Source organism: Phyllopteryx taeniolatus, chromosome 2 (genome assembly GCF_024500385.1).
Source record: "Phyllopteryx taeniolatus isolate TA_2022b chromosome 2, UOR_Ptae_1.2, whole genome shotgun sequence".
Lineage (NCBI taxonomy): Eukaryota > Metazoa > Chordata > Actinopteri > Syngnathiformes > Syngnathidae > Phyllopteryx > Phyllopteryx taeniolatus.
The window spans coordinates 35,220,510-35,248,282 of NC_084503.1; the positions used below are offsets into that span (position 1 = coordinate 35,220,510).

Below are 27,773 nucleotides of genomic sequence, written 5' to 3' on the forward strand. Positions count from 1 at the left end.
ATTTTATATATAGGTTCAACATTTCTATTTACTTTATTAGATTACTACTGAATGAAAATGTGTACCGAAATTGCATTATGGCCTTGAATGTTTTGTTGTTGTTGTTACCAAACCGTTTTTAAAAGATGAATAAAACTGTAACAATAGTTCAACAAAGTATTTTCATTGACTTCTAATTTCGAAACTGGTTATCCACAAATTTGTTGCGGACATGTAAGAATGAAGCGACATTTATGGTTCCACGCCTATAACAGCCATCTAAGTGAAACTATATTAGTAAAATGAGTTTGACATCCCTGCTTTAAAAGATGTTTTTTTAAATTATTATTATTATTATTTTTACTTTGAAAAGTAAAGTGTGTAACAACCGTGAACACGCCCCGTGTCCATCAGCGTGGACGCGCCTCCAGGTGTGCAGTCGGGCAGAGGCGGAAGTGAGTGGTCACAACGACACAGGACAGCGAGAGAGCCACGCAGTTGTCTCCACTAACAATGGCGAACAATGACCAAACCCGCTACTGTCACAGATTCTCCTACGTTGTTCTCAAATTCATCCTCTTCTCCTACGCCATCCTTTGGTGGGTAAGTCATTTTTGTCATTCTGAATATTGTCGGGTAGTTATTTTTTTTAAACTTCCCAGCTGCTGAGTTTTTTTTTTTTTTTTTGGGCGTGTGCGTGCTGTGTCTACAAAGAAAAGTTGTCGAAAGTGCACCCCCCAATCAACAGTAAGTAGTAAGCGAGAATTACTCTCCAGCGGTTTCCCACAACAAAATGGCCACACCCTCTACTACACTTTTACCCTAGCTGCTATCACCTGAAGTTCAGTGTAAACACGAGGAGAAATTGCTTATCCCTACTTTTTTACATCAGTTTCGTAAACTGTTTTACTACCAACCAACAAGATTTGTCCTATGTCTCTTTTGTGAAGTGTGCTTATCTTTAAATAAATATAAGTATTTACCAAGATTTCAGTTTCGAGCCTGTCAGCATGCGGTTGTACAAGGGTGTTTGCAAAGTCACTGAGCACTTTATTTGGTTAATAAAAATGAAAGTGCACAGTCACTTTCCAAACGCCCTGTAGTTTGCAGTGGTGTCAAACTTTTCTGCATCATATTAAGAACTGTTCATAATAATAATAATAATCGCGATAATAACATTGTAGAGTGGTGCCTTTATATACAAGTGACCTGACCTGTGAGTTTTTTTGGAGATACGAGGTGTCGTTCGTCCGATTGTTTTGTTTGTTTGTTTTCTCCCTGTTGCTTTGACTTGCGAGTAAAAATGAGAGGTATGAGCACTGTATAATGGCAGCGAACGCAACTCACTTCGCAACATGCGGCAGTTTGGCAGATAGCGAATAGTGAGTGTAGTAACACTTTTTCCCAAAAAAGAGGCTTCAAGCTGTTCATTGCATCTTCCAGTGGAAGTTTACTGCACAACTAAATACTGCAAAGAACAGAATTACCTGTGCAACATAACTAGGCCTTAAAGTCGCTAGCTTAATTCTGACACATAATGGGAAATTCTCATAGACTGGCTACAGCATTAGGATTCATGTGGCTAGTAATGTTATTAACCCTAAAAATAGACACAGCTCTGATTAGGATGCAATTTTACACCACTGGAAACCACAATCACATGAATAAACATTGTACAGTATAGTACAGTAAAAGTATGTGTACTCTTTGGTCTTTTTGTGTAAATTGGCAACAAATTGTAGTCTGCTCTTCATCTAAATCACAAGAATTAAGAGAGTCTGCTTAAAGTAAAACCACACAAAATTATATTTTTTCCTATTTTTGTAGCGCATAACATGTAAACATTCACAGGACAGGGAGAAAAAAAATAAGTGAACCCTTGGATTTAATAACTGGCTGACCCTCTTTTGGCAGTAATAACCTCACTTATAGGTCATTTTTATTCTTGGAGGAGGAAAGTCACAGTGAGATACCAAACTGCCTAACTTAAGACTCTCAATGATCAAAACTTTGCTATTAAGTCCCTTGAGATAAATTCCATATCACATAGCACGCTGATGGCTTCATTTTCTCTCACACAAAGAAAAATCTTCTGTGCCGAAGACTGCAACTGTTGTCTTTCAAAGACAACTTAACAGGCTATTTGTGCATAAACAGATGACTGATTGACACTTAATGTTCTGTGTTTACTGTATGTAAGATCCTTTTGAGTGAAATGTGTATTCAAATGGACAATGAGAGAGGATATTTGTGTGTGTAAATGTGTATGTATGTGTATAATATGTGAATATGTTTGTGGATAAAGGAATGCAAATTAAAAAATGTTTTTATCCGATTCGACAAATTGAAAAACAATCAAGCAATTATTGAAATTATCATTACTTGGAGCAATTATTGAAATAATCATTACTTGGAGCCCTAAATTTCAGACTTGATGGTGTTTTTTTCCCCCCTGTCCCCTTCAAACACATGTACGCACGCGCGCGTGCGTGCGCACACACACACACACACACACACACAACTAGGAACACATTTGCATCATATTCCAGGTATTAGACTAATTCTAGTGTATGTCTTTTGTGTTTTCAGCTAATAGGTGCCTTCATCCTGGCAATTGGTATATATGCTGAGGTGGAAAGGCAGCGCTTCAAGACTCTAGAGGGGGTGTTTCTGGCCCCTGCTCTGATTCTCATCCTCCTGGGAATTGTGATGTTTATTGTTTCGTTCATTGGCGTCTTGGCATCACTCAGGGATAATCTAATTCTGCTGAAGGTGGTGAGTAGTGCACTAAGAACTTCAGCCCCTTAGGTAGTTTATATTTTTTATGTTAATAAAATGGTCAGTAGTAGTTGTCGCTATTGGTATTGACAGTAATGAATGACTCGCGAATCCCAATTGAATTGTTACTCCTTGTACTAATCCAAAATAATAGTCCATTAAATGAAAAATCCAATTTGATTATTTGAAAATCATCTATTGAACCAGTAAGGCACGCTTTGACTGATGTGTTTTAGCTGCCGCATCTCCACACAGAGGCTTACTTTAACAAAGATCCGCTGTACCTTGGCCACAGGTAGATTCCCCGGTCTGTTTTGCGCTCGTCGGTGCCATAAATCCTCGTGGACTGGACCAGGTTGCCGCTTTTCCAGCTAGCCTGCTACTACTTAGCCTGTTGGCTACCGAGCCACTCTACCTTTACGCTGTGTTGGATAACCTTTCTCCCATTAAATTTGCTGACATGCTGCGGTCGCCTTCACCAGCGATGGCTCCTTTTTGGCTTTCGTTGTGGTACTTCCCTGCTATCCATGGACCTCATTAGAGGGCGTGGTTAAAAGTAAGCCTCCTTCAGCGGAGAGCTCTTTTTTTGTTTTTGTTTTTATATATAAAAAAACTTTATGGAGATCTCAGTGAAGCTACAGTGCGCACTAAGCCAAAATTACAGTGCCCCTGGGCAGCAATGCAGTGCTTGTCTGAATAAAATAATTGTTTTAGTCTTTGACTCATTTTGATTTGAATGCGAGAATTCAGATTTGGGATACGCGAGTCAATCCGAATTACCACTGATTCGATCTTATCACCGGTCAGTAGTTAAACACTGGTTTAATTCTGCACATCTGAAACGAGATACCAAAACTGTTTGATAGATTAGTATACGTTGATTTATTTGAAATTCATATTTTTGGATTTGAATTTCTTCTATGTATCCAACCAGATTAATAAACAAATGGAGGTTGTACAGTGGGATACATTGTGGTCATTTACGACCATGAATTTATATTTTAATCATAGATTTAAAAAAATACCCAATATGAGTTTCAAACGCTCACATAGGGTGTTTTAGGGTCTTCCAAATAAAATGGAACAGATTGGAGTCAGGCTCCCCTGAAACGAGAGAAAATGAGATCACTTTGTGGGGTTTGTTTAACCTTGATGTGAACACAAAATAAAGGTACATTTTCACTTTGCTTTGTACTGAAATTGGAGTGAAACCAAAATATGATATGATATATAATATAATAATATTATAATAATATAATATAATATTACTCACAGTGTCACTTTTTGTATTTATTTGTGCATTAGAGTTCAGTTCACATAGTTTTGTCTCGAAAAGACTGTGATAACACGTTAAATAATCATGTTATTAATAAAGGTGGAGAATGAATATATACAATTTGCACAATGGTCTTTTAATACATTTTAAATTATAAAACTAGTGTAACAAATGATTGAGGTACACCCAGAGGTGGGGGGATTGAGTCACATGACTTTGACTCGAGTCGGCTTGAGTCACTGATTTTTATGACTTGCTTGGCTAAACCTGATGAAAGACTCGACTTGGCATTCATGAGACTCGACTTGGACTTGAACTACATGACTTGAAAAGGCATACTGTCACTATAATGTGACTTTTGTTTTTGAAAGATAAGTTATTTTTTTGTGTCACGCATGCCACCGTTCTGGTAACCCCCGGCCACCAGTACGTATGCCCCAGCCACAAAAAAAGGGCTGCGGCTGCCTAGTTAAACAAGGATCACAGAGGAATCTCCAAAGATTCACAGCTTATCTTTTTGATGAAATAGGGAAAACGACAAAAGCAGCATGCAAGGTTTGCAACTCAAATTTACTGTAAAAGAGACTTCTTCAAAGAGGTTTACTTTAATCTTTCAGAGGTATGTAAGCTAGCTAGGTTAGCTTCACAGTTTAGCTGACTAATAGCTGATCACAGATAACTGTCACGTCAGGTACACATTTAAGTGAGAAAACAAAGTGATAGACAATACAGAGACTGGAATCTGGAAACTATATCATTAAAAAATTATGATTGCAATTTTAGCATAGAAATATACATAGACTGTACCTAAAGGCGTTTTTCTCGTAGCGGCATGTCCACGATATTGGATGTGGCAGGTACACCCGTCAACTCAGGCAAGTAAACTGAATGAACTTCAAGTTCACACTACAAGTATGATACCAACCAGACCCCGCCTGATCATTGCATGCTCTCTCCAAGAGCACGGTCAGATGGCACATGATCTCTGCGGAGGCAGGACAAGAAGAAAGAGCCCAGGCAGCAGGGAAACAGTTTGTGGACATGCAGGACCGAGGAACACGAGTGCGGAAACTGCAGGGTTAACCGGAGCTTGGCTCCACAGGAACAGCAAGCGCATGGCACACGCTCCCGGCACCTGCACCTGGCAGAAAAGGGAGACCCGAACGCGCGGGTCAGGCAGTTTGTTTGGGCACGCCGTCACACTATTGGTCAGTGTCTGTGAACATTTGTAGGACTATGTAGGACATGTCACACTGCCGAAAAACAAAAATTCTGACATGGCAGACTTTCTGCGTCATTGTTGTGAGGGGTCCTAGACGCCAGATTGGCAATCGTTAATTATGTGCCACTTCCAAGGCTAACAAAGCTTTAACGTGGACTCATAACTCAAATGATCGGCCCCGACAGTGAATGTTTGTCTGCGACGTATCTGTCGGGTCAAACTCGGGCTGCATTTTTGTAGTCTGAGCTTGGCATTACTCTCACCTTCGCTATTGTTCTGATGATTGCTGTCTTATTCAATACAGTTCATGTACACACTGACGGTGTGCCTCATCCTGGAGCTGCTGGGAGGAATTCTGGCACTGGTGTTCCGCAACCAGGTGAGTACTTAGGAGGAAAGTTTCATACAAGTGACTTTCTATTTTTAACTATGACTTCAATTGATCGGGTCTTTCTCTGGTTAACTACACCATGCATGTCATTCAATCCCCACCACAAATTCTCATCTCTGTGAAAAGAAAGATTTCGTAAGAATGTAATGCACGGGTGTCCAACTCAAGGCCCATGGGCCAGATCAGGCCCACCGGATCATTTAACATGGCCCGCGAGAGCAAATCATGTGTGTGGACTTTATGTATCTTGCTAAAATACCAAAACTTCAAATTGTCTTCACTTTTAATAACATTAAGATATTGTAAGCATTTTTTGTTACCAATCCCCCTTTTAAAATAGATTTATTAATAGTAGAAAAAGCAACGTTTTACTGGGTTCTGATTTCAAAACAAGTTATCCATCAATTTGTAGTGTATATGTAATAATATGAGGCCCTTGACACAAATGAGTTTGACACCGCTGATGTGAGCTATCCCATTAAAATTATTAATCAGTGGTATTCACTGAAATGTTAAGCCTAATTAAAATAGTACAAAGCCAAATTCCAAAGTTGGGATGTTGTGTATAAAGAAAAACGGAATACATTGATCATTTTCAACCTATATTCAATTGAATATACTACAAAGACAAGATTTAATGTTCAAACTGAAGAACTTTTTATTTTTTAATAAAATACAGCCCGAAAGGGTAACGTGGGTCCCCCTTCCCATGGGCTCACCACCTGTGGGAGGGGCCATAGGGGTCGGGTGCAGTGTGAGCTGGGCGGTGGCCGAAGGCGGGGACCTTGGCCGAAGGCGGGGTCCTTGGCGATCCGATCCCCGGCTACAGAAGCTGGCTCTAGGGACGTGGAATGTCACCTCTCTGGCAGGGAAGGAGCCCGAGCTGGTGTGTGAGGTCGAGAAGTTCCGACTCGATATAGTCGGACTCGCCTCCACACACACCTTGGGCTCTGGTACCAGTCCTCTCGAGAGGGGTTGGACTCTCTTCCACTCTGGAGTTGCCCATGGTGAGAGGCGCCGAGCAGGTGTGGGTATACTTATTGGGTATGGGTGGGTATACTTATTGCCCCCCGGCTCGGCGCCGGGGGGCAATACCTTGGGGTTCACCCCGGTGGACGAGAGGGTAGCCTCCCTCCGCCTTCGGGTGGGGGGACGGGTCCTGACTGTTGTTTGTGCCTATGCACCAAACAGCAGTTCAGAGTACCCACCCTTTTTGGAGTCCTTGGAGGGGGTGCTGGAGAGCACTCCCGCTGGGGACTCCATTGTTCTGTTGGGGGACTTCAATGCTCACGTGGGCAATGACAGTGAGACCTGGAAGGGCGCGATTGGGAGGAACGGCCCCCCCGATCAGAACCCGAGCGGTGTTCTGTTATTGGACTTCTGTGCTCGTCACGGATTGTCCATAACGAACACCATGTTCAAGCATAAGGGTGTCCACACGTGCACTTGGCACCAGGACACCCTAGGTCGCAGTTCGATGATCGACTTTGTGGTCGTGTCATCGGACTTGCGGCCGCATGTCTTGGACACTCGGGTGAAGAGAGGGGCGGAGCTGTCAACTGATCACCACCTGGTGGTGAGTTGGCTCCGATGGTGGGGGAAGATGCCGGTCCGACGTGGCAGGCCCAAACGTATTGTGAGGGTCTGCTGGGAATGTCTGGCAGAATCCCCTGTCAGAAGGAGTTTCAACTCCCACCTCCGACAGAACTTTGCTCATGTTCCGGGGGAAGCGGGGGACATCGAGTCCGAGTGGACCATGTTCCGCGCCTCCATTGCTGAGGCGGCCGACCGGAGCTGTGGCCGTAACGTGGTCGGTGCCTGTCGTGGCGGCAATCTCCGAACCCGTTGGTGGACACCAACGGTGAGGGATGCCGTCAAGCTGAAGAAGGAGTCCTATCGGGCCTTTTTGGCCTGTGGGACTCCTGAGGCAGCTGATGGGTACCGGCTGGCCAAGCGGAATGCAGCTCTGGTGGTCGCTGAAGCAAAAACCCGGGCATGGGAGGAGTTCGGTGAGGCCATGGAGAAAGACTTCCGGACGGCTTCGAGGAAATTCTGGTCCACCATCCGACGTCTCAGGAGAGGAAAGCAGTGCACCACCAACACTGTGTATAGTGGGGATGGGGCGCTGCTGACCTCGACTCGGGACGTTGTGAGTCGGTGGGGAGAATACTTCGAAGACCTCCTCAATTCCACCGACACGCCTTCCCATGGGGAAGCAGAGTGTGGGTTCTCTGAGGCGGGCTCTCCTATCTCTGGGTTTGAGGTCACCGAGGTAGTTAAAAAGCTCCTCGGTGGCAGGGTCCCAGGGGTGGATGAGATTCGCCCGGAGTTCCTAAAGGCTCTGGATGTTGTGGGGCTGTCCTGGTTGACACGCCTCTGCAACATCGCGTGGACATCGGGGACAGTGCCTCTGGATTGGCAGACTGGGGTGGTGGTCCCCCTTTTTAAGAAGGGGGACCGGAGGGTGTGTTCCAACTACAGGGGGATCACACTGCTCAAGGTCTATTCAGGGGTGCTGGAGAGGAGGGTCCGTCGGGAAGTCGAATCTCAGATTCAGGAGGAGCAGTGTGGTTTTCGTCCTGGCCGTGGAACAGTGGACCAGCTCTACACCCTCGGCAGGGTCCTCGAGGGTGCATGGGAGTTCGCCCAACCAGTCTACATGTGTTTTGTGGACTTGGAGAAGGCGTTCGACCGTGTCCCTCGGGGAGTCCTGTGGAGAGTGCTTCGGGAGTATGGGGTACCGAACCCCCTGATACGGGCTGTTCGGTCCCTGTACGACCGGAGTCAGAGTTTGGTCCGCATATCCGGCAGTAAGTTGGACTCGTTCCCGGTGAGGGTTGGACTCCGCCAAGTCTGCCCTTTGTCACCGATTCTGTTCATAACTTTTATGGACAGAATTTCTAGGTGCAGCCGAGGCGTAGAGGGGGTCCGGTTTGGTGGCCTCAGTATTGCATCTCTGCTTTTTGCAGATGATGTGGTTCTGTTGGCTTCATCAAGCCGTGACCTCCAACTCTCATTGGAGCAGTTCGCAGCCGATTGTGAAGCGGCTGGGATGAGAATCAGCACCTCCAAATCTGAGACCATGGTCCTCAGTCGGGAAAGGGTGGCATGCCATCTCCAGGTCGGGGAAGAGATCCTGCCCCAAGTGGAGGAATTCAAGTATCTTGGGGTCTTGTTCACGAGTGAGGGAAGAATGGAACGGGAGATCAACAGGCGGATCGGTGCAGCGTCTGCAGTGATGCGGACTTTGTATCGGTCCGTTGTGGTAAAGAAAGAGCTAAGCCGAAAGGCGAAGCTCTCAATTTACCGGTCGATCTTCGTTCCTACCCTGACCTATGGTCCTGAGCTGTGGGTCGTGACCGAAAGAACAAGATCCCGGATACAAGCGGCCGAAATGAGTTTCCTCCGCAGGGTGTCCGGGCTCTCCCTTAGAGATAGGGTGAGAAGCTCGGTCATCCGGGAGGATCTCAGAGTAGAGCCGCTGCTCCTCCGCATTGAGAGGAGCCAGATGAGGTGGCTGGGGCATCTGATTCGGATGCCTCCCGGACGCCTCCCTGGTGAGGTGTTCCGGGCATGTCCCACCGGGAGGAGACCCCGGGGACGACCCAGGACACGCTGGAGAGACTACATCCTTCGGCTGGCCTGGGAACGCCTCGGGATCCCCCCGGAAGAGCTGGATGAAGTGGCTGGGGAGAGGGAAATCTGGGCGTCCCTGCTGAAGCTACTGCCCCCGCGACCCGACCCGGATAAGCGGTAGAGAATGGATGGATGGATGGATGCATGCAACACATTACCAAAAAGCTGGGACAGGGGCAACAATAGACTGGGAAAGATGAGGAATACTCACAAAACACCTGTTTGGAACACTCCAGAGGTGAGCCCGTTAAATGGAAACAGAGGAGTGTCATGATTAGGTATAAAAGGAGCATCCCTGAAAAGGCTCAGTTTTTCACAAGCAAGGATGGGGTGAGGGTCACCACTTTGTGAAATAGTCCAACAGTTTAAAAATGTTTCTCAACATACAATTGCAAAGAATTTAGGGATTTCATCATCTACGGTGAATAATATCAAAAGATTCTGAGAATCTGGAGAAATCTCTACACGTAAGCAGCAAGGCCGAAAACCAGCATTGAGTGCCCATGACCTTCGATTCCCCCAGGCGTCACTGCATTAAAAACCGCCATCATTGTGTAAAGGATATTGCTACGTGGGCTCAGGAACCATTGTCAGTGAGTTAACACAGAACGTTGCTACATCTCCAAATGCAAGTTAAAATTCTACCATACAAAGCGAAAGCTATACATCAAAAACACCCAGAAATGCTGCCTGCTTCTTTGATTCTGAGGTCATCTGAGATAGAGTGACGCAAAGTGGAAAAGTGTGCTTTGGTCTGACGAGTCCAGATTTCTAACTGTTTTTGGGAATCCTGGATCTCATGTCCTCTGGGGCAAAGAGGAAATGGACCGTCCACATTATCCGCGCAAAGTTAAAAAGCCAGCATCTGTGAAGGTATGGGCCTGTGTTCGTTCCAATAGCATGGGTAACTTTCACATCCATTAATGCTGAATGCTTTTTTTATTTATTTTTTTATTATTTTTGTCCAGTGAGTGAATGTTGGAAAGGAATATGGATAGGAGTGGCATTCTGCATGGATTACCTTTTACCTTAGTTGTTAGCCCACTGCAACAACTGTGATTTTGCATGCGGTCAAACTGGCCCCCGCTTGCTCCTCTGTGGGCTTGAGCTGCTATGCAAGTCCGCTGCTTCGTCGGCTGTTGGGTCTTGCTGAGAGCTGCGCTCCGAGGACATAAACGGCCGGGGGCGTCAAAGTTAAAAACTCAAAAGTCAGTGAATTATCATAATTTCAGCAAGTGCTTGTGATCATATACTAATTTACTGTGGATATTAACTATTTTTGGTGTTGTCGGTGAAGAATTTTGATCAAAATATTCATGACTGCCAAAGAAACAGCAGCCACTTTGCTGGCCTCCAGTGACCAGCATGCCACTGAATGGGACAGCTCTTTTTGTTATATCAGACCTAGGGGTGTGAAGTCATTTTATCCAATATCAGCGTGATATTTATCAGTCAGATAGTTATCGTGAATCCCTAGAACATAGGTTGAAAAGGGTTTGCAAATCATTGTATTCTTATTTACGTTTTACATATCCCAACTTCATCGAAATTGAGGTTTTTATTTGCTAGAACTCTCCAAGGACCCCACACACACTCGTGTAGACACATGCGCGCACATACGCACCACTGCTGACAAGACTTTCTGATGTATCAGAGACAATTAATGGACTGTTTTTAAATGGAAACAAATGAAAAGTGATGTGAACTACCTTCCACACAGAACTCTGTCTCTTTCTGGATGTTTGGACACATTAGCCTGATGTAATCATGCCACGCCAGATTGCAGCTGGCAGATGTGGGCTGTTAGACTGTCACTTTTCCATTTCCACTTGATTGGATCAGTCACCTTGACAAACCAGGATTTACCTAGGCAAGCCTGTCACTCTGGCTTAAATTTGACACAATGATTGAAACATGACACTCACACCTCTGTGTTCAAGTCTAAATTTGTTTGATTTTTATCCTTCCCTTGCTCTCAGACTGTGGATTTGCTGAACAAGAACATACGAAGAGGCATAGTTAACTACTATGATGACTTGGACTTCAAAAACATCATGGACTACGTTCAGATAAAGGTACAGTCAGATTTTCATGTGCTGGTGCATCAAAACTTGTGTTTGAAGCGGTGGTTATGATAAAACACCATAAACAATACTACTAAGCAATGAGTATTACAAGCCAGAACCAATACATGCTAGGATAAACTTTACTTTTTGCAAACTTGGAACAATAGTTGCAGCCGTCACTCTGTACCAGCTTCCAACTGTACCATACTTATGCACCATTAAACGGCCTGAAGCAGAAGATCTTACCAGCTTTTATGAAAGCACATTGCGATGAATAGTCTGGACAAAGACCCCTCTTGCATTAAGATTAGGCAGACTACAAAAAGTCCACTGAAAATGCATACCAAAAAAAAAAAAGGCTAGCAAGGCACTGTCGAGGTGTTCAACGATGAAGTGGAGTCCCATGTTGACTGCATCATCCGCAGACCTGTTCGCTCGGTACGCAAACTGTAGGGGGGCCAGCAGGGGACCTGTGACACTCTTGAGGTGGTCCAGCACGAGACGTTCAAAGGACTTCATGACCACAGATGTCAAAGCGACAGGCCTGTAGTCATTTAGACCCGATATTGTAGGTTTCTTGGGGAGTGGAATGATGGTGGACCGTTTGAAACAGGATGGTACTTCGCACAGTTCCAGAGATCTATTGAAGATCTGTGTGAAGACTGGAGCGAACTGGTCCGTGCAGACTTTGAGGCAGGATGGGGACACATGGTCTGGGCCTGCCGCTTAGTTAATCTTTTGTTGTTTGAAGATGCATCTCACATCCTGTTCATGTATAGTTAACGCAGAAGTCAGAGGTGTGATTGTGGTCGGGGGTGCGGCCGGATGGGTGTGGGGTGTGAAACTGTCATTTTCGTTGGCTAGTGTGCTATTGTTCTCAGCTTGGGGTGGTCGTCGCTTGTAATTGGTCAGCGATTGGAACGCATGCCAGACTGATTTAGAGTCGTTAGCGCTAAACTGTTTTTCCAACTTTGCTGCATAGTTTCTCTTTGCGATGTTAATTTCTTTAGTCAGCTGGTTTCTAGCTCGATTATACAGGGCCCTGGCCCCGCTTTGATATGCGCCTTCCTTAGCTTCGCGAAGTTGCTTAAGTTTGGCAGTAAACCACAGCTTGTTGTTATTGAGTGTGCGAAATGACTTTGTTGGTACACATACATCTTCACAGAAACTAAAATAGGATGTGACAGTGTCCGTATATTCATCCAGGCTGCCAGCTGAATTTTCAAAGACACTCCAGTCTGTGCAGTCTGAACAGCTTTGAAGTTCTATCTTTTCTTCATTGGTCCACCTTTTCACTGTTTTCACTGTAGGCTTCACGCATTTAAGTTCTTGCCTGTATGTCGGTATTAAGTGAAGTAAGCAGTGATCAGACGAGGTGCCTCGATGCAAACTCTAACCCACCTTTAAAATAGGTTCTTCCTGACATATTAAACCAAACTGATTGTACTCTGCATTCACTGAGGAATACTGTTTTAGGGCCAAAATAAATTTAAAAACATAAACAGCAACAAGCCCAGCTGTTTATTTGGTATACAGAAGATGAGGACTTTGATGGATTTGTGGATGAGGATTGATCAAAAAATAACGTGAGTACATTGTTAAATACTTCAACAAAGTGCAACCAAACTCAGTTTTGCTCCCGCTGCCTTTTTAAAAACATACGCTAGCATGCATGCTAGCGCTCTCACTTGGAAGATGTCTGAGACGTCTCCCGACAACGTGACAGCCAATTCATACCGAAGTCGCAAAAATAGGCCTCCATAAAGTATATATATTATTTAAATTAATATATATAATGTATGTTTGCGTGCAGTGAGCGTGCGCCTTACTCAGCTTTGTGAACCATGGACACTAGGACAGTCTTCTAATAAGGAAAACTTAACGTCCATAAAATAAAAAAATTTGGGGCGATCAATCTGATATTTTCAGAGCTTGAAATGGGCATAGTTAGAGATGTACATATGCATTTTTGTGACGATTGATCACAGTTTTGTGAGATGAAGCAACGTTAGGCTTTTTCTATATAGTGAGCATATGGAGAGGAAAACGCTAGCGTCCATTTTGGTGACAATTGAGTGCAATTTTGTGACATTAAGCTACATAGTATAGAGGAGTCACCAAAAGGTCTCCAATGAAATCGAACATGTTAGATTTCACTGTGACAACCTGGGAACCCGGCTAGTCTCCAGGAGACATCTCTACAACCAGCAGAGACGAATCACCATCAGGTCCCCACCTAGTCTCCAGGCCACTGGGATAGGTCCTTAAGGCAATAATGCCATTTAGGCATTGCAGTGTTTAAATAGCACTTTAAATGTTTTGTATACAAATGAATCTAACACTCAGTAGTTTTTACACGTATAAACATGTAAATAGATCATTCAAGGCCTCTTTATCCTCCAGGGCGGGCGACGTGACCGACGCATTGGGCCGCGTGGCCCCTATGCGACACTTGATGCGTGCAAAATGCCACGGAGATCATCTCTCGTGATTGGTCTGTTTTAGTCACATGCTGTGATTACGTATTCAGCTTTCCTCTTGGTTCCTCAATACCACCATCTTTAAAATACAAAACATGGAACAGATTGAGGAGAGGCTGTGCAAGGAGGTGCGCAAATATGTGCATCTTTACAAAAATTACAAAGATGCCCAAATGTCAGCGATCTCCTTGCGTGAAATTTCCGTGGCGGCAGGTTTAGAGGCGACGGCCACTGGTATTGGCCATAAAATTCAAATTAAAGTCCACCCTGTGGTGTCCTAGCCAGTACCAGCCGTAGCGACACCCCCGACTTGGAGGAGAACTGCAGCACATTTTCCAAAAGGCGTGCGTGGGTTGCGCTCTAGTATAAAGGCAAACTGCGCGCGGGATAGCCATAGTGACGTCAGCGCAGTCACCGCCCGCGCGAGTGTAAAGAAGCCTTATAATGTATTCTTCCACTTGACTGTAAATTGAATGAGTAAATCAGAAGTGTGGTCCAAGTGTGTGGTTACTGGTTGCCTTGTAGAGGAGCCGGTCAGTCACTGTGCCTTTCTCCTGCTTCAGGCACATCCGCTACATAGGGCTTGAGTAATTGATTAGTCGTTGGCTAAGTGTGTCAGAGTAGGCGAGTAGGCTGCCTCAACGTAGGTGGGAAGAATCCATTCATCACATCATATGATTCATTGTTCTGATACATTGTTACAGTTGCACGACTGTAGGTGCTCCCATTCTGCGCTTTTTTAATTTTATTATTATTATTTATTTTTTTCCCACGTACATACTGTGATGTTATTTCTAAGCTGTTACAGTTCACAATGAACATAATAATTGGCCTGTCCGTGTCATAGTTTCATCTCAATCCATTTCTGTAATTCCCACTAAAAAAATTACTCTTCCAAGAACTGGTCTACTAACATTTCATTATGTGCTTGTACTGATTTTTCTATCAGCGCCATCTTTCTGGTTGGAACAGTGTGAGCAACAACAACATTTATATGCACACAAAAATGAATAATTATTCATTATGATTGTGCCTTTGTACTACATTCTTCTGGTATCCTCCATTAAACACATTCACGGCTAAAGGTGGTATGTTTTACCAAACCAACTTTCTAGTGTTTGGGATGTAATATTGGCTCTATGGTGCCTTAGTAAATTTTAAATATGAATTAAAATCATCCACGCATTCCTGAGTTCCAGATGTTTTACTGCCTGGTCATTTGAATTTATCGAGCTTATTTACGTTACTAGCGCAGATCTCCACCTACCTCTCCACTCCTGAGCCAGCGCTGTCAACATAGCAAACGTGTGCTCTCACAAGTGGGTCTTCTACATGGAGGCAACCAATTAGAGGAAAGTGGGAGGTCTTAGCCAAATATGGACAAAGCCGATCCAAAGTATATAATAATAATAATACAAAGGGGCATTTTCTGGACACTAGTATGACAAAACCAAGGTTTTTTATTTTCATTTTTTTATTTTCATTTTTTAATGAAATTGAAAGTTTAAACTAAGTCCATGTTTGAGAGTCACTCTATGGAGGTCTAAATAGCCAACATTTGGGACTTTTTAAGTGGCACTAAGCAGGCCCAAAAAATGGCATGTAAATTTGACATACCACAGAGAAGAGTAATGTTAACAAGCCTATGAACACTGCACCTGACGACAGCGAGACTTTAGGAGAAAGAAGAAGAATCACCTTTTATTGTCATGAACATGCATGCATGCGCACAAAATTTGTTCTCTGCATTTAACCCATCACAGTAAACACATACACATGTTAGTGGAACACACTGGGGCAGGAGGCAGCTGAAGCGCCCGGGGAGCATTTCGGGGTATCAGTGTCTTGCTCAAGGACACCACAGCCGTGAGTCCGGGGGATGTTGGCGGATGGTCCAGTCGGGGTCTTGAACCTAGGTCCCCCACGGTGGCAGGCGAGGATCTTAACCATTGGGCCACAGCTGCCCAGGCAGTTGGGTAGTCTGCACTGCCCCATTCACTAGTATCAAGTTACCAACAAAGCCATGTCTGAAAGTTTACAAAACTATCTGTCGTAAAATGCGAACTGCAGTCGGCTGGTAGTGTTGATGTTCAGCTCGCCATCTCCGTGTGTCTTAAAAGTCAATCCATCCCTTTTTTTTATTTAATTTTTTTGGGAGCTTAAAAAAAATGTCACCGAGCTTTTCTGTAAATTGTGGCATGCACCGAAGACGCATTTTCAGGGTGTAGCCATCGTTTGTTTGCTAACTGCACGCTGGAGTGGTAAATGGGCCTTGTTATGGAAGCTAAGCACAGCTAACTCACAACTGAGCAGTCAAACAAAATGACGTCACTTTGTACTTATATACTGGGGGAGGGAACTCTCACTAGAAAGTATACGCCCAAGATGTCACTTGGCTGTGTTTTAGCCCCGCCTACAAAATCAGGTAAATTCAAACAGTGATGCTTAAGCTATATCTTAACAATTCAGCACTATGTTATGTCTTTGCATGTTTTCAGCACTTCACACACATTTAATGTATTTAGAGACAAAACACGAATATCTGCTAAGTGCCTCTTTAAATATACATTACATCTGCATGTACAGTACAAACTCTTTGTTGACACATCACAGATGGGAATGTAAACAGGGTCTCCCAAGGAGCTCAATTTCAAGAGCTGTCTCTGCTGTTAAGAAGATAACATTCTCTTTGGATTGCTTTAGTGAGGCAGTTTTGATCAATTCTGATGGTCTATAATATACAGTATTTGATGAGGGGCTTTTCATCAACAAAATAACCTTACAGCAAATCTACTGATGTCAGACTGGTGGAGATCCATTAAATGTGGTGAAGGTGTTCATTTTAAAAAACAAAACGCAGACAACAAGACTTATGGGCTGATGGCAGCCTTCGAGAAAAGTATCAAAACCCCAGGTGTATCCTCTTTGCTGCTGAGAGAGTATCAGTAGTGGTTAATTTTATGAACGCCCTCTTAGATTGTTCACTGATTCAAAATGTCTCTCAGCAGGATTATTTTGTGATTTAAGAAAAAAAATAATATTTGTAATGAGCCTGAACATAACCTGTGCTTTGATTTAGCATGATATGCCATTGATTTGTTATAAGGCTAGTCCTGACTCATTGAGGCTAATAAGCTTGTTGAAATGTATTTTATGCTAATTATACTTAAAAAAATGCAGCCCTATGGTGGGCACAAGTCAGTGGAAACTGTAGGCCGGTCCCAAGCCTGGATAAATGCAGAGGGTTGCGTTAAGAAGGGCATCCGGCTTAAAACTTTGCCAAACAAATCTGAGCCTTCATCCAATGAATTCCATACCGGATCGGTCGTGGCCCGGGTTAACAACGTCCGCCACCGGCGCCGTCAACCTGCAGGGCGCCGTTGGAAATTCAGCTACTGTGGGTCGAAGTCAAAGAAGAAGAAGAGGTGGAAAGCGGGTTCTTCGGCAGAAAGAGAAGAGGAAAGCACAGAGCCTAGAACTGAATGTGGGGACTTTGAATGTTGGGACTATGACAGGAAAACCATGCTGATTAGGAGAAAGGTTGATATATTGTGTGTCCAGGAGACCAGGTGGAAAGGCATTAAGGCTAGAAGTTTAGGGGCAGGGTTTAAATTATTTTACCATGGTGTAGATGGGAAGAGAAATGGAGTCGGGGTTATTTTAAAAGAAGATATGGCTAAGAATCTCTTGGAGGTGAAAAGAGTATCAGATCGAGTGATGAGGCTGAAACTTGAAATTGAGGGTCTTATGTGTAATTTGATTGTGGCTATGCCCCACAGGTAGGATGTGACCTAGAGGTGAAAGAGAAATTCTGGAAGGAGCTAGACGAAGTAGTTCTGAGCATCCCAGACAGAGAGAGAGTTGTAATTGGTGCAGATTGTAATGGACATGTTGGTGAAGGTAATAGGGCTGATGAAGAAGTGATGGGTAAGTACGGCATCTAGGAAAGGAACTTGGAGGGACAGATGGTGGTAGACTTTGCAAAAAGGATGGAAATGGCTGTAGTGAACACTTTTTTCCAGAAGAGGCACGAACATAGGGTGACCTACAAGAGCGGATGTAGAAGCACGCAGGTGGATTACATTTTGTGCAGACGATGTAATCTGAAGGAGGTTACCAACTGTAAGGTAGTGTAGGTGAGAGTGTGGCTAGACCGCATAGGATGGTGGTGTGTAAGATGACTCTGGTGGTGGGGAGGAAGATTAGGAAGACAAAGGCAGAGAAAAGAACTATGTGGTGGAAGCTGAGACAGGACGAGTGTTGTGCAGCTTTTCGGGAAGAGGTGAGACAGGCTCTCGTGGACAGGAGGAGCTTCCAGAAGACTGGACCACTGCAGCCAAGGTGATCAGAGAGGCAGGCAGGAGAGTACTTGGTGTATCTTCTGGCAGGAAAGGAGAGAAGGAGACTTGGTGGTGGAACCTCACAGTACAGGAAATCATACAAGGAAAAAGGTTAGCTAAGAAGAAGTGGGACACTGAGAGGACCGAGGAGAGGCGAAAGGAATACATTGAGATGCGACACAGGGCAAAGGTAGAGGTGGCAAAGGCCAAACAAGAGGCATATGATGACATGTATGGCAGGTTGGACACTAAAGAAGGAGAAAAGGATCTATACAGGCTGGCCAGACAGAGGGATAGAGATGGGAAGGATGTGCAGCAGGTTAGGGTGATTAAGGATAGAGATGGAAATATGTTGACTGGTGCCAGCAGTGTGCTAGCTAGATGGAAATAATACTTCGAGGAGTTGATGAATGAGGAAAATGAGAGAGAAGGGAGAGTAGAAGAGGCAAGTGTGGTGGACCAAGAAGTGGCAATGATTAGAAAGGGGGAAGTTAGAAAGGCATTAAAGAGGATGAAAAATGGAAAGGCAGTTGGTCCTGATACCATTCCTGTGGAGATATGGAAGCATCTAGTAGAGGGGGCTGGGGAGTTTTTGACCAGCTTGTTCAATAGAATTCTAGTCCATGAGAAGATGGCTGAGGAATGGAGGAAAAGTGTACTGGTGCCCATTTTTAAGAACAAAGGTGATGTGCAGAGCTGTGGGAACTATAGAGGAATGAAGTTGATGAGCCACACAATGAAGTTATGGGAAAGAGTCGTAGAGGCTAGACTCAGGAGAGAAGTGAGTATTTGCGAGCAACAGTATGGTTTCATGTCTAGAAAGTGTACCACAGATGCATTATTTGCCTTGAGGATGTTGTTGGAAAAGTACAGAGAAGGTCAGAAAGAGCTACATTGTGTCTTTGTAGATCTAGAGAAAGCCTATGACAGATTACCCAGAGAGGAACTGTGGTACTGCATGTGGAGGTCTGGAGTGGCAGAGAAGTATGTTAGAATAATACAGGACATGTACGAGGGCAGCAGAACAGCGGTGAGGTGTGCTGTAGGTGTGACAGAAGAATTTAAGGTGGACGTCGGACTGCATCAGGAATCAGCCCTGAGCCCCTTCCTTTTTGCAGTGGTGATGGATAGGCTGACATATGAGGTTAGACTGGAATCCCCGTGGACCATGATGTTTGCAGATGACATTGTGATCTGCAGTGAAAGCAGGGAGCAGCTGGAGGAACAGTGAGAAAGATGGAGGCATGCACTGGAAAGAAGAGGAATGAAGATTAGCCGAAGTAAGACAGAATATATGTGCATGAATGAGAGGGGTGGTGGGGGAAGAGTGAGGCTACAGGGAGAAGAGATAGCAAGGGTGGAGGACTTTAAATACTTGGGGTCAACCGTCCAGAGCAATGGTGAGTGTGGTCAGGAAGTGAAGAAACGGGTCCAAGCAGGTTAGAACAGGTGGAGGAAGGTGTCAGGTGTGTTATGTGACAGAAGAGTCTCTGCTCGGATGAAGGGCAAAGTTTATAAAACAGTGGTGAGGCCAGCCATGATGTACGGATTAGAGACAGTGGCACTGAAGAGACAACAGGAAGCAGAGCTGGAGGTGGCGGAAATGAAGATGTTGAGGTTCGCTCTCGGAGTGACCAGGTTGGATAAAATTAGAAATGAGCTCATCAGTGGGACAGCCAAGGTTCGATGTTTTGGAGACAAAATTAGAGAGAGCAGACTTCGATGGTTTGGGCACATCCAGAGGAGAAATTGTGAGTATATTGGTAGAAGGATGATGAAGATGGAGCTGCCAGGCAAGAGAGCTAGAGGAAGACCAAAGAGGTTGATGGATGTCGTGAGGGAAGACATGATTGCAGTTGGTGTTCGAGAGGAGGATGCCGGAGATAGGTTTACATGGAAAAGGATGGCGTGCTGTGGCGACCCGTAAAGGGACATGCCGAAAGGAAAAAAAGAAGATACTAAAAAGCTATTTATCTCAATCCTCATTCACCTTTACTGGCCCCCATCAATTTGTCATATTTTGCACTAAAAATGCTATTTCCAAGACTCTCTAAGCCAGGAACAACATGGTTAAAGTGATGCAGATTATATTGTACTTTTTCCCCAAGTGGCACAGGTAAGCATTAAAGCAGCAGGGGAAAAAACTGAATTGGATATCCCAACAGCTGAGTTTGGCCTCTGTCATGTGTGGATAAGAATCGGATATAACTGCCAATTCGACTGCACTGTGATTACCAGCTGAATGTCCACAAAATATGCCCACCATACGCCTCGATGAGAAGTAAATGTTAGCACAGTTACATTGCATATGGGTAAACAGAAAAGATGTAAAAAGACTGTCAAAAGAATTGCATATTAGTACTAAATAGGAATTATTTTACCAGACCTCCAACATTGGAGGGACCTTTATGGATGTGAAATTAACAATCGGTTCACATGACAACAGCTCTAGTGGACATTCTAGCACTTTGCATGCCAATTGCAGGCTTAGTCAAAGCTTTAGGGCTTTATCTGTGGCGTTGTGGGTTGTTTGAAAAATAATCAAAAATGTTCTTATGTGGACCTGCCAATATTGTCTTTCATTGGGACCATTGTATAGCTCACGTGTGTAATACTTATGCTCATTTAATCCTTATGCCTTCCCAGCCAGCTGCGTAAGATTTTTGTCAAATATTGTGTGCTCACTAATGTAGGTTTTAACCCCAGGTTTTAAGTTATACAAACCTTATCAATCAATATCTTAATCTACAATTTATTAAAATAGAAGCAACAACAGGTTTTTACTTTCTGGTGATTGAATTGAATTGACTTAATGGTGGACACATTGCATTCTTTCCAGAGCTGCACGGCTGTGATGACTTGACAAAGGCAGGGATGACATGGATTTTCATGCCGGACACGCTGCCGGGTAGGCAATTAGCGGCCCAGTTAGTCGTTCCGGCTGCAAGTGAACAGCCAGTCATCATTCAGTCTGTTAGGCGGGTGGCCTGGCAGTGTGCTTAAAAAAATAATTTACTCCCTGTGCAGAAGCGCGTCTGAGGATTGTCTCCCAGGAAAGGACATTTTGATTAATCCAACCACGAATGGAACAATAGTCAAGAGTCATTTCATCAGTAAATAAACTCTTTGTCCAGTCATTCTTCAGGGAAACAAGTCTTGGTTGTGTTGATGTTAGTTTCAAGAGATACATACCATATCTCGCTTTGAGTGGCACGTTGGGCGACTGCTTAGCACATCTGCCTCGCAGTTCTGAGGACCTGGGTTCACATCCGGCCTCGCCTGTGCGCAGTTTGGATGTTCTCCCCGTGCCTGCGTGTGTTTTCTCCGGGTACTCCGGTTTCCTCCCACATCCCCAAAACAAGTATGGTAAGTTAATTGAAGACTCTAAAATGCCTGTAGGTGTGAGCATGAGTGTGAATGGTATTTTTGTTTATATGTGCACTTCGATTGGCTGGCGACCAGGTCAGGGTGTATCCTGCCTCTTGCCCGAAGATAGCTGGGATAGGCTCCAGCATGCCTGCAAACCGCGTGAGGATCAGCGGTATGGAAAATTAATGAGTGAAAATCTCACTTTGATTTTCTGCGGCAGCACAATCCCCTCAACTACATGAACACAAATCTTTTTACATTGTCATTAACAGCAGAAATACAGCCTTTGATTACAATGCAGTATACAATTAAAGTGTACTTTTTACTCTTATGCTGCAGTCACAGAAAGTAATTGTACCAGAATTGCTTTGGCCTCCACTGCCCCCTAGTTTTGGAAAAAATAAGCTAGAAAAAAAACAAAACATTGTTTTGAAGGAGGATAAGTTAAGAGAGTTCATCATCATCAGTTCAACTTCATGGCATCATGTCTGCATACTGATCACACCACTTGAGAAAGCACGTACTAAACGGAGCAGACTTATTCCTTTCATTCTTGTCTTTGCAGAACTTTGTTTTCTCATTTCTGTTTTCTTCAGCTCACTTTCCCACTTGTTAAAATATTCATCTGGTAAAAGGGCAACAAAGCACAGCTTGTAGTGTGGCTGCCAAGTTGCTCTGTTCACGCTTACTGACAGAGACGCACTTTATCAAAAATCAGCTGGTGTTGCTTGATTCAATTAGTTGAATTTGTTCTCAATTTGTCCCATTAGAACAATATTCACAGTGAGTGACCTCTGCTGCTAATGAATTTGTCTTGTCTTTTGTTGTCGAAACAAAACTAGAACTGACTGTACAGTGGACCTCCGCATACTCGCGGTTAAACACCCTCGGATTTACATCTGTGCAGATTTTGTCCCTTCTTTTTTCCAGTTTGTTACCATTTTCTTTCTTTCCTTTTGTTTTTCTCTCTTTTGGGGGGGGAACCCTGCTTATTCAAGAATTTTTCGGATATATAGATATAAATCATTGTATTCTGTTTTTATTTACGTTTTATGCAATTTCCCAACTTCATTGGAATTGGAGTTGTATAAGATGGTTTGAAAAGGGCTTGAATGTAGGATAAATGTTTGAAACTGCCCCTATTTCCCTCCTCAATAAATCGCAGGAGCATTTTAATGAATAACTAGATAAATAAAACACTGTATCCACAAAAAGTGGCCTCCGCTCCAATTCATGTGCCTTAATTTCCGTGTGCATCGCCTCTCTTCAAATAGATACCTGGGGATAGGCCATCCGCCAGTACTGTGTCTGCCACATATATTTTGTACTTCAAGTGCTCAACATGGACCATAAATAGTTGTTTCAATTTTCAAGTTATGACTGTTTTCTAAAATATACTTTTTCAAGACATCTACTACAAGTACGAAACCAATTAGTTCCGCCTTGAACTGCACTGCATTGACCGAAATGAAGAATAAATTGAAACCCGAATAGTTGATGTGAGGCCCACTGTAATGTGGAAGGAATGTTCAATGTTCAAAGCATGCAAAACATTTGTACAAATTAAGGCCTCCTCGCAAATACATTTAAATTAAAGACCCTATAAAGTGAATTTAGAGATTTGTTTCTAAATACATTATATTGTCAATGTCTGGAGACAATTGCCAATAACGTGCAAAGATTGAGAACTATGTAGTATCCAACTGTAGCGATATAGTGTCAAACCTTTTCACCATTTCAGTTTTCCAGATTTTTGGGGGGCGTTGCTAAAATCGCGCCCAGTGACGCAGTTGGGCATACAAAATGAGTCACCCCTCCCCCACTCTACAGAATTTAGCACTTTTGTTCAGCAAGTGCGAGTTACTTCGTTTTACAGCCCCAATTCCAATGAAGTTGGGATGTTGTGTTAAGCCTAAATAAAAACATAATAAAATGATTTGCAAATCATGTTCAACCTATATTTAGTTGAATACACTACAAAGAAAAGATATTTAATGTTCAAACTGATAAACTTTGTTTTTAGCAAATCATTAACTTTTATGGCTGCAACAAAGCTGGGACAGGGTGATGTTTACCACTGTTACATCACCTTTTTGTCAGAGTTAATCTGTAATTCTACAGATATTCTCAATTTAGCATGCACCTCAAAGAGACGATAGAGAGACAAACACAACCTAAGCCAGGACTTTTCTCTTGCGCAAGAGGAGAAAGCAGTCACTCTCTCAGCGAGCAGGACCCTTTCAGCCATCTGCGTGGTGTTGGCTGTAATGTGGCTGGATTCAATGTCGTGCATCTCTGTAATGTTATATGTGGTTGCAATAGCAACACCGCTATACATGACAATTGCCTAGCAGGCGATAAAAACGTCATTTTGCTTTGCAAGAGAACTCCTGCAATAATTGCACAGCCCCAAAAAAGACTCATTTGTCGTTTTGTTTCAGGTTGTGGACCTGACAAGATGGCTTCTTTTCTCATTGGGCCCACATGACTATTGCTTGACGTCAACATATGACCTAAATATTTCACTTCTGTCACAAAAAATTGTAATTTAGCTTTGTTCACTTTATTTCCCGTTTTGGCAAAGTGTTGCAACAGATATTCTTACTTCCATCCATCCATTTTCTGAGCTGCTTCTCCTCACTTGGGTCGCGGGCGTGCTGGAGCCTATCCCAGCTATCATCGGGCAGGAGGCAGGGTAAACCCTGAACTCGTTGCCAGCCAATCTGAGTATTTTTACTTCAGGATCCAAATTATTTAACGTGTGGATCTGGCACTCTTGGTGCTCTAGCAATCACTGCTGCATTTACTGCTTGCAATCATGAGCCATCCTATAGATGGGGGTGCTTTCTTGATTGGAAATATTGGTGTATTGCATGGTAAATCTGAACATTCAATTAACACTCCTGCTTTTAGCAAGCCATCAATTACTGGTCTTATACCTTGCTTAGCATCTTGCTTTAATGGATATTATTAGTTATTTTTTTCTCATGGATGATATTCACCTTTGGGTCTAATTTCCACTGGCTCAAATGTTGTCATTAAGCCAACATCAGAGCTGCTTTTTGTCCATAATTCATCTGAAGCTGGTTTAGCTGCTTTGTAATAAAAAATTGCTGTTATACCTCTTCTATTTGTATGTCTTTAATGTGCTGCGCTGGCATCATTGTTGTATGCCATCCTAGGTACTTTCTCCACATCTGCAATGTTTTGCTAAAGTCTGTTCTTTTCCCAGACCTTGGCTCTCAATCTGTAGCTCTTTGCCCTCGAGCTGCCATAACGCCTAAATTTTCCCATGTCTCATGTTTACTTTTCATTAGAGAGACGCGTGAAATTGTATGATTACAAAACAGTCTTGCTGCCTCGTCACTTAAAGCGACTGTTACTACTGCACTAGTCTAATTCCAGGGCAAATATAGCATTTGCACTGTTTGTGGCCCTAATTTCATTACTTCACGTTCATATTTGTAGTCAGGACCAGGGGTCTCCTTGTTTCTCAATATGATATGCAAATTTTTTTTTATTTTTATTTTTTTCCTCATTTCATCTTCAGGCTTATTAACCTTACTTTCAGCATATCTAAGCAATTCTTCCGCTACCCACACAGGGGGCACATTTACCAAATCCACAGTCCAATAAAAATGTGCAGTCCCATGGCCCTCACGCACCTATATATTGTTTTCTTTGCCCAGTCTTTTTGCCATCATTCCATCTTTGAATGGAACAACTGCAATGTTCAACACTGTCATTAAATCTCTTCCCAATACATTTACTGGGCATTGAGGGGCCACCACTATAGGTGCTTTAACATGATTTCCTCTTTCTGGATCATGGATAACTAGTGGCTCTGTCAGTGTGTCTATATTTATTGCTCCACTCGCAACTCTAGCAATGATTTTCTCTTTAGACGTTCTGTGGTTTTTTTAATTTTTTTTAAATTTAATTTTATTTATTTTCTTTCTCCTTATCACTGTTCTACATGCTCCTGAATCACAAAAAGCATGTAACTTTGTCCAGCTACTTTTTCTTATTAGTTTATATCATTTTCACTTTTCTTTTAACAACATTCAATAAATGTTTGGGAACTGACGACACTAATTGTTGAAGCTTTGTAGGTGGAAATCTTTCCCATTCTTGCTTGATGTACAGCTTCAGCTGTTCAACAGTCCAGGGTCTCCGTTGTCGTATTTTACGCTTCATAATGCGCCACACATTTTCAATGGGAGACAGGTCTGGACTGCAGGCAGGTCAGTCTAGTACCCACACTCCTTTACTACGAAGCCCACGCTGTTGTAACCCGTGCACAATGTGGTTTAGCATTGTCTTGCTGAAATAAGCAGGGGCATCCATGAAAAAGACATTGCTTGGATGGCAGCATATGTTTCTCCAAAACCTGTATGTTCGTTTCAGCATTAATGGTGCCTTCACAGATGGGTAAGTTACTCATCCCATTGGCACTAACACAGCCCCATACCATCATAGATGCTGGCTTTTGAACTTTGCATCCATAACAGTCCGGATGGTTCTTTTCCTCTTTGGCCCGGAGGACACGACGTCCACAAGTTCCAAAAACAATTTGAAATGTGGACTCGTCGGACCACAGAACACTTTTCCACTTTGTATCAGTCTATCTCGGATGAGCTCGTGCCCAGAGAAGCCGGCGGCGTTTCTGGGTGTTGTTGATTAAATGGCTTTGTAGAGTTTCAAGTTGCACTTACGGATGTAGCGCCGAACTGTATTTACTGACATTGGTTTTCTGAAGTGTTCCTGGGCCCATATGGTGATATCCTTTACACATTGTCGGTTTTTGATGCAGTGCCGCCTGAGGGATCGAAGGTCACGGGCATTCAATGTTGGTTTTCAGGCTTGCCACTTACATGCAATGATTTCTCCCGATTCTCTGAAACTTTTCAGAATCAGAATCATCTTTATTTGCCAAGTATGTCCAAAACACACAAGGAATTTGTCTCCGGTAGTTGGAGCCGCTCTAGTACGACAACAGACAGTCAATTTACAGAACACTTTGGAGACAGAAAGAGATTGACAAAAAAAAACCAGTCACTGAGCAGTAAAGGGTTGCTAGTTATCTGGTAATGCCGGTACATTTTTTGACAATTGTGCAAAAAGATGCAGAGTCCTCTAGCACTTAGAGCAGTTCGAATGACTAATGTTGCAATAGTCCGGTGACCATTGTGCAAAGGGCGCTGAGACTTCAAGGAGTGTATGCGGTTTAAAGTGACGAGTAGTGCGATAATCTGGGACAATGTTGGTTGTGCAAATGTTACAGATACTCCTCAATCAGTGTGCAAATGGAGCAGATGCTACTCTGGTATGAGTGGCCAGTATATGCAAATAGTGCAGCATGGCGAGACAACTACAGTGAGTGCACAAGTAATACATAATTGGCCCCACAGAAATGTGACAACGATCTCAAGTCAAAAAATTGCCAGCATGTTGTAATGGAATTGTAGGTTAGGTGTTTAAGAAGTTGATCGCAAGAGGGAAGAAGCTGTTGGAATGTCTACTAGTTCTAGTTTGCATTGATCGGTAGCGCCTACCTGAGGGAAGGAGCTGGAAGAGATGGTGACCGGGGTGCGGAGGGTCCGAGAGGATTTTGCACGCCGTTGTCTTAGTTCTGGCAGCGTGCAAGTCCTCAATGGTGGGTATGGGGGTACCGACAATCCTTTTAGCAGTTTTGATTGCCCGTTGCAGTTGGAGTTTGTCCTTTTTTGTAGCAACACCAAACCAGACTGTGATGGAAGAACACAGGACTGATTCAATGACCTGTAGAACTGTCTCAGCAGCTCCGGTGGCAGGCCGTGCTTTCTTAGAAGCCGCAGGAAGTACATCCTCTGCTGGGCCTTTTTGAGGACTGAGTTGATGTTGGTCGCCCACTTCAGGTCCTGAGAGACTGTAATTCCCAGGATCTTGAAGGTCTCGACGGTTGACACAAGGCAGCTGGACAACGTGAGGGGCAGCTGTGGCGAAGGAAAACTGTCCTTTTCAAATCTGCAGTAGAAGCTATTCAAGTCGTTGGCTAGTGTGCTATTGTTCTCAGCTTGGGGGGGATCGTCGCTTGTAATTAGTCAGCGATTGGAATGCATGCATGCTGATGATGATATGGACCGTAGATGATGAAATCCCTAAATTCCTTGCAATTGTACGTTGAGGAACATTGTCCTTAAACTGGTCGACTATTTCTTACGCACTTGTTCACAAAGAGGTGAACCTCACCCCAT

The 27,773-nt window shown here is 43.6% G+C and overlaps 1 protein-coding gene across 4 annotated transcripts in view; it reads left to right on the plus strand.

Annotated features, from left to right (window-relative positions):
* The first annotated feature begins 403 nt into the window (after nucleotides 1–403).
* tspan15 (tetraspanin 15) overlaps nucleotides 404–27,773 on the plus strand; it is a 38,332-nt gene continuing 10,962 nt past the window's right edge. For 2 of the 4 annotated variants that reach the window (XM_061765939.1, XM_061765940.1), the window contains exons 1-4: nucleotides 405–582; nucleotides 2,569–2,754; nucleotides 5,560–5,634; nucleotides 11,262–11,357. In XM_061765939.1, the coding sequence (XP_061621923.1) occupies nucleotides 493–582; nucleotides 2,569–2,754; nucleotides 5,560–5,634; nucleotides 11,262–11,357 (447 nt within the window). In that variant the 5' untranslated portion in view covers nucleotides 405–492. Of the gene's footprint in view, nucleotides 583–2,568; nucleotides 2,755–5,559; nucleotides 5,635–11,261; nucleotides 11,358–27,773 lie in introns of all 4 variants that reach the window. The other 2 variants (XM_061765937.1, XM_061765938.1) reach the window with 2 other exon arrangements.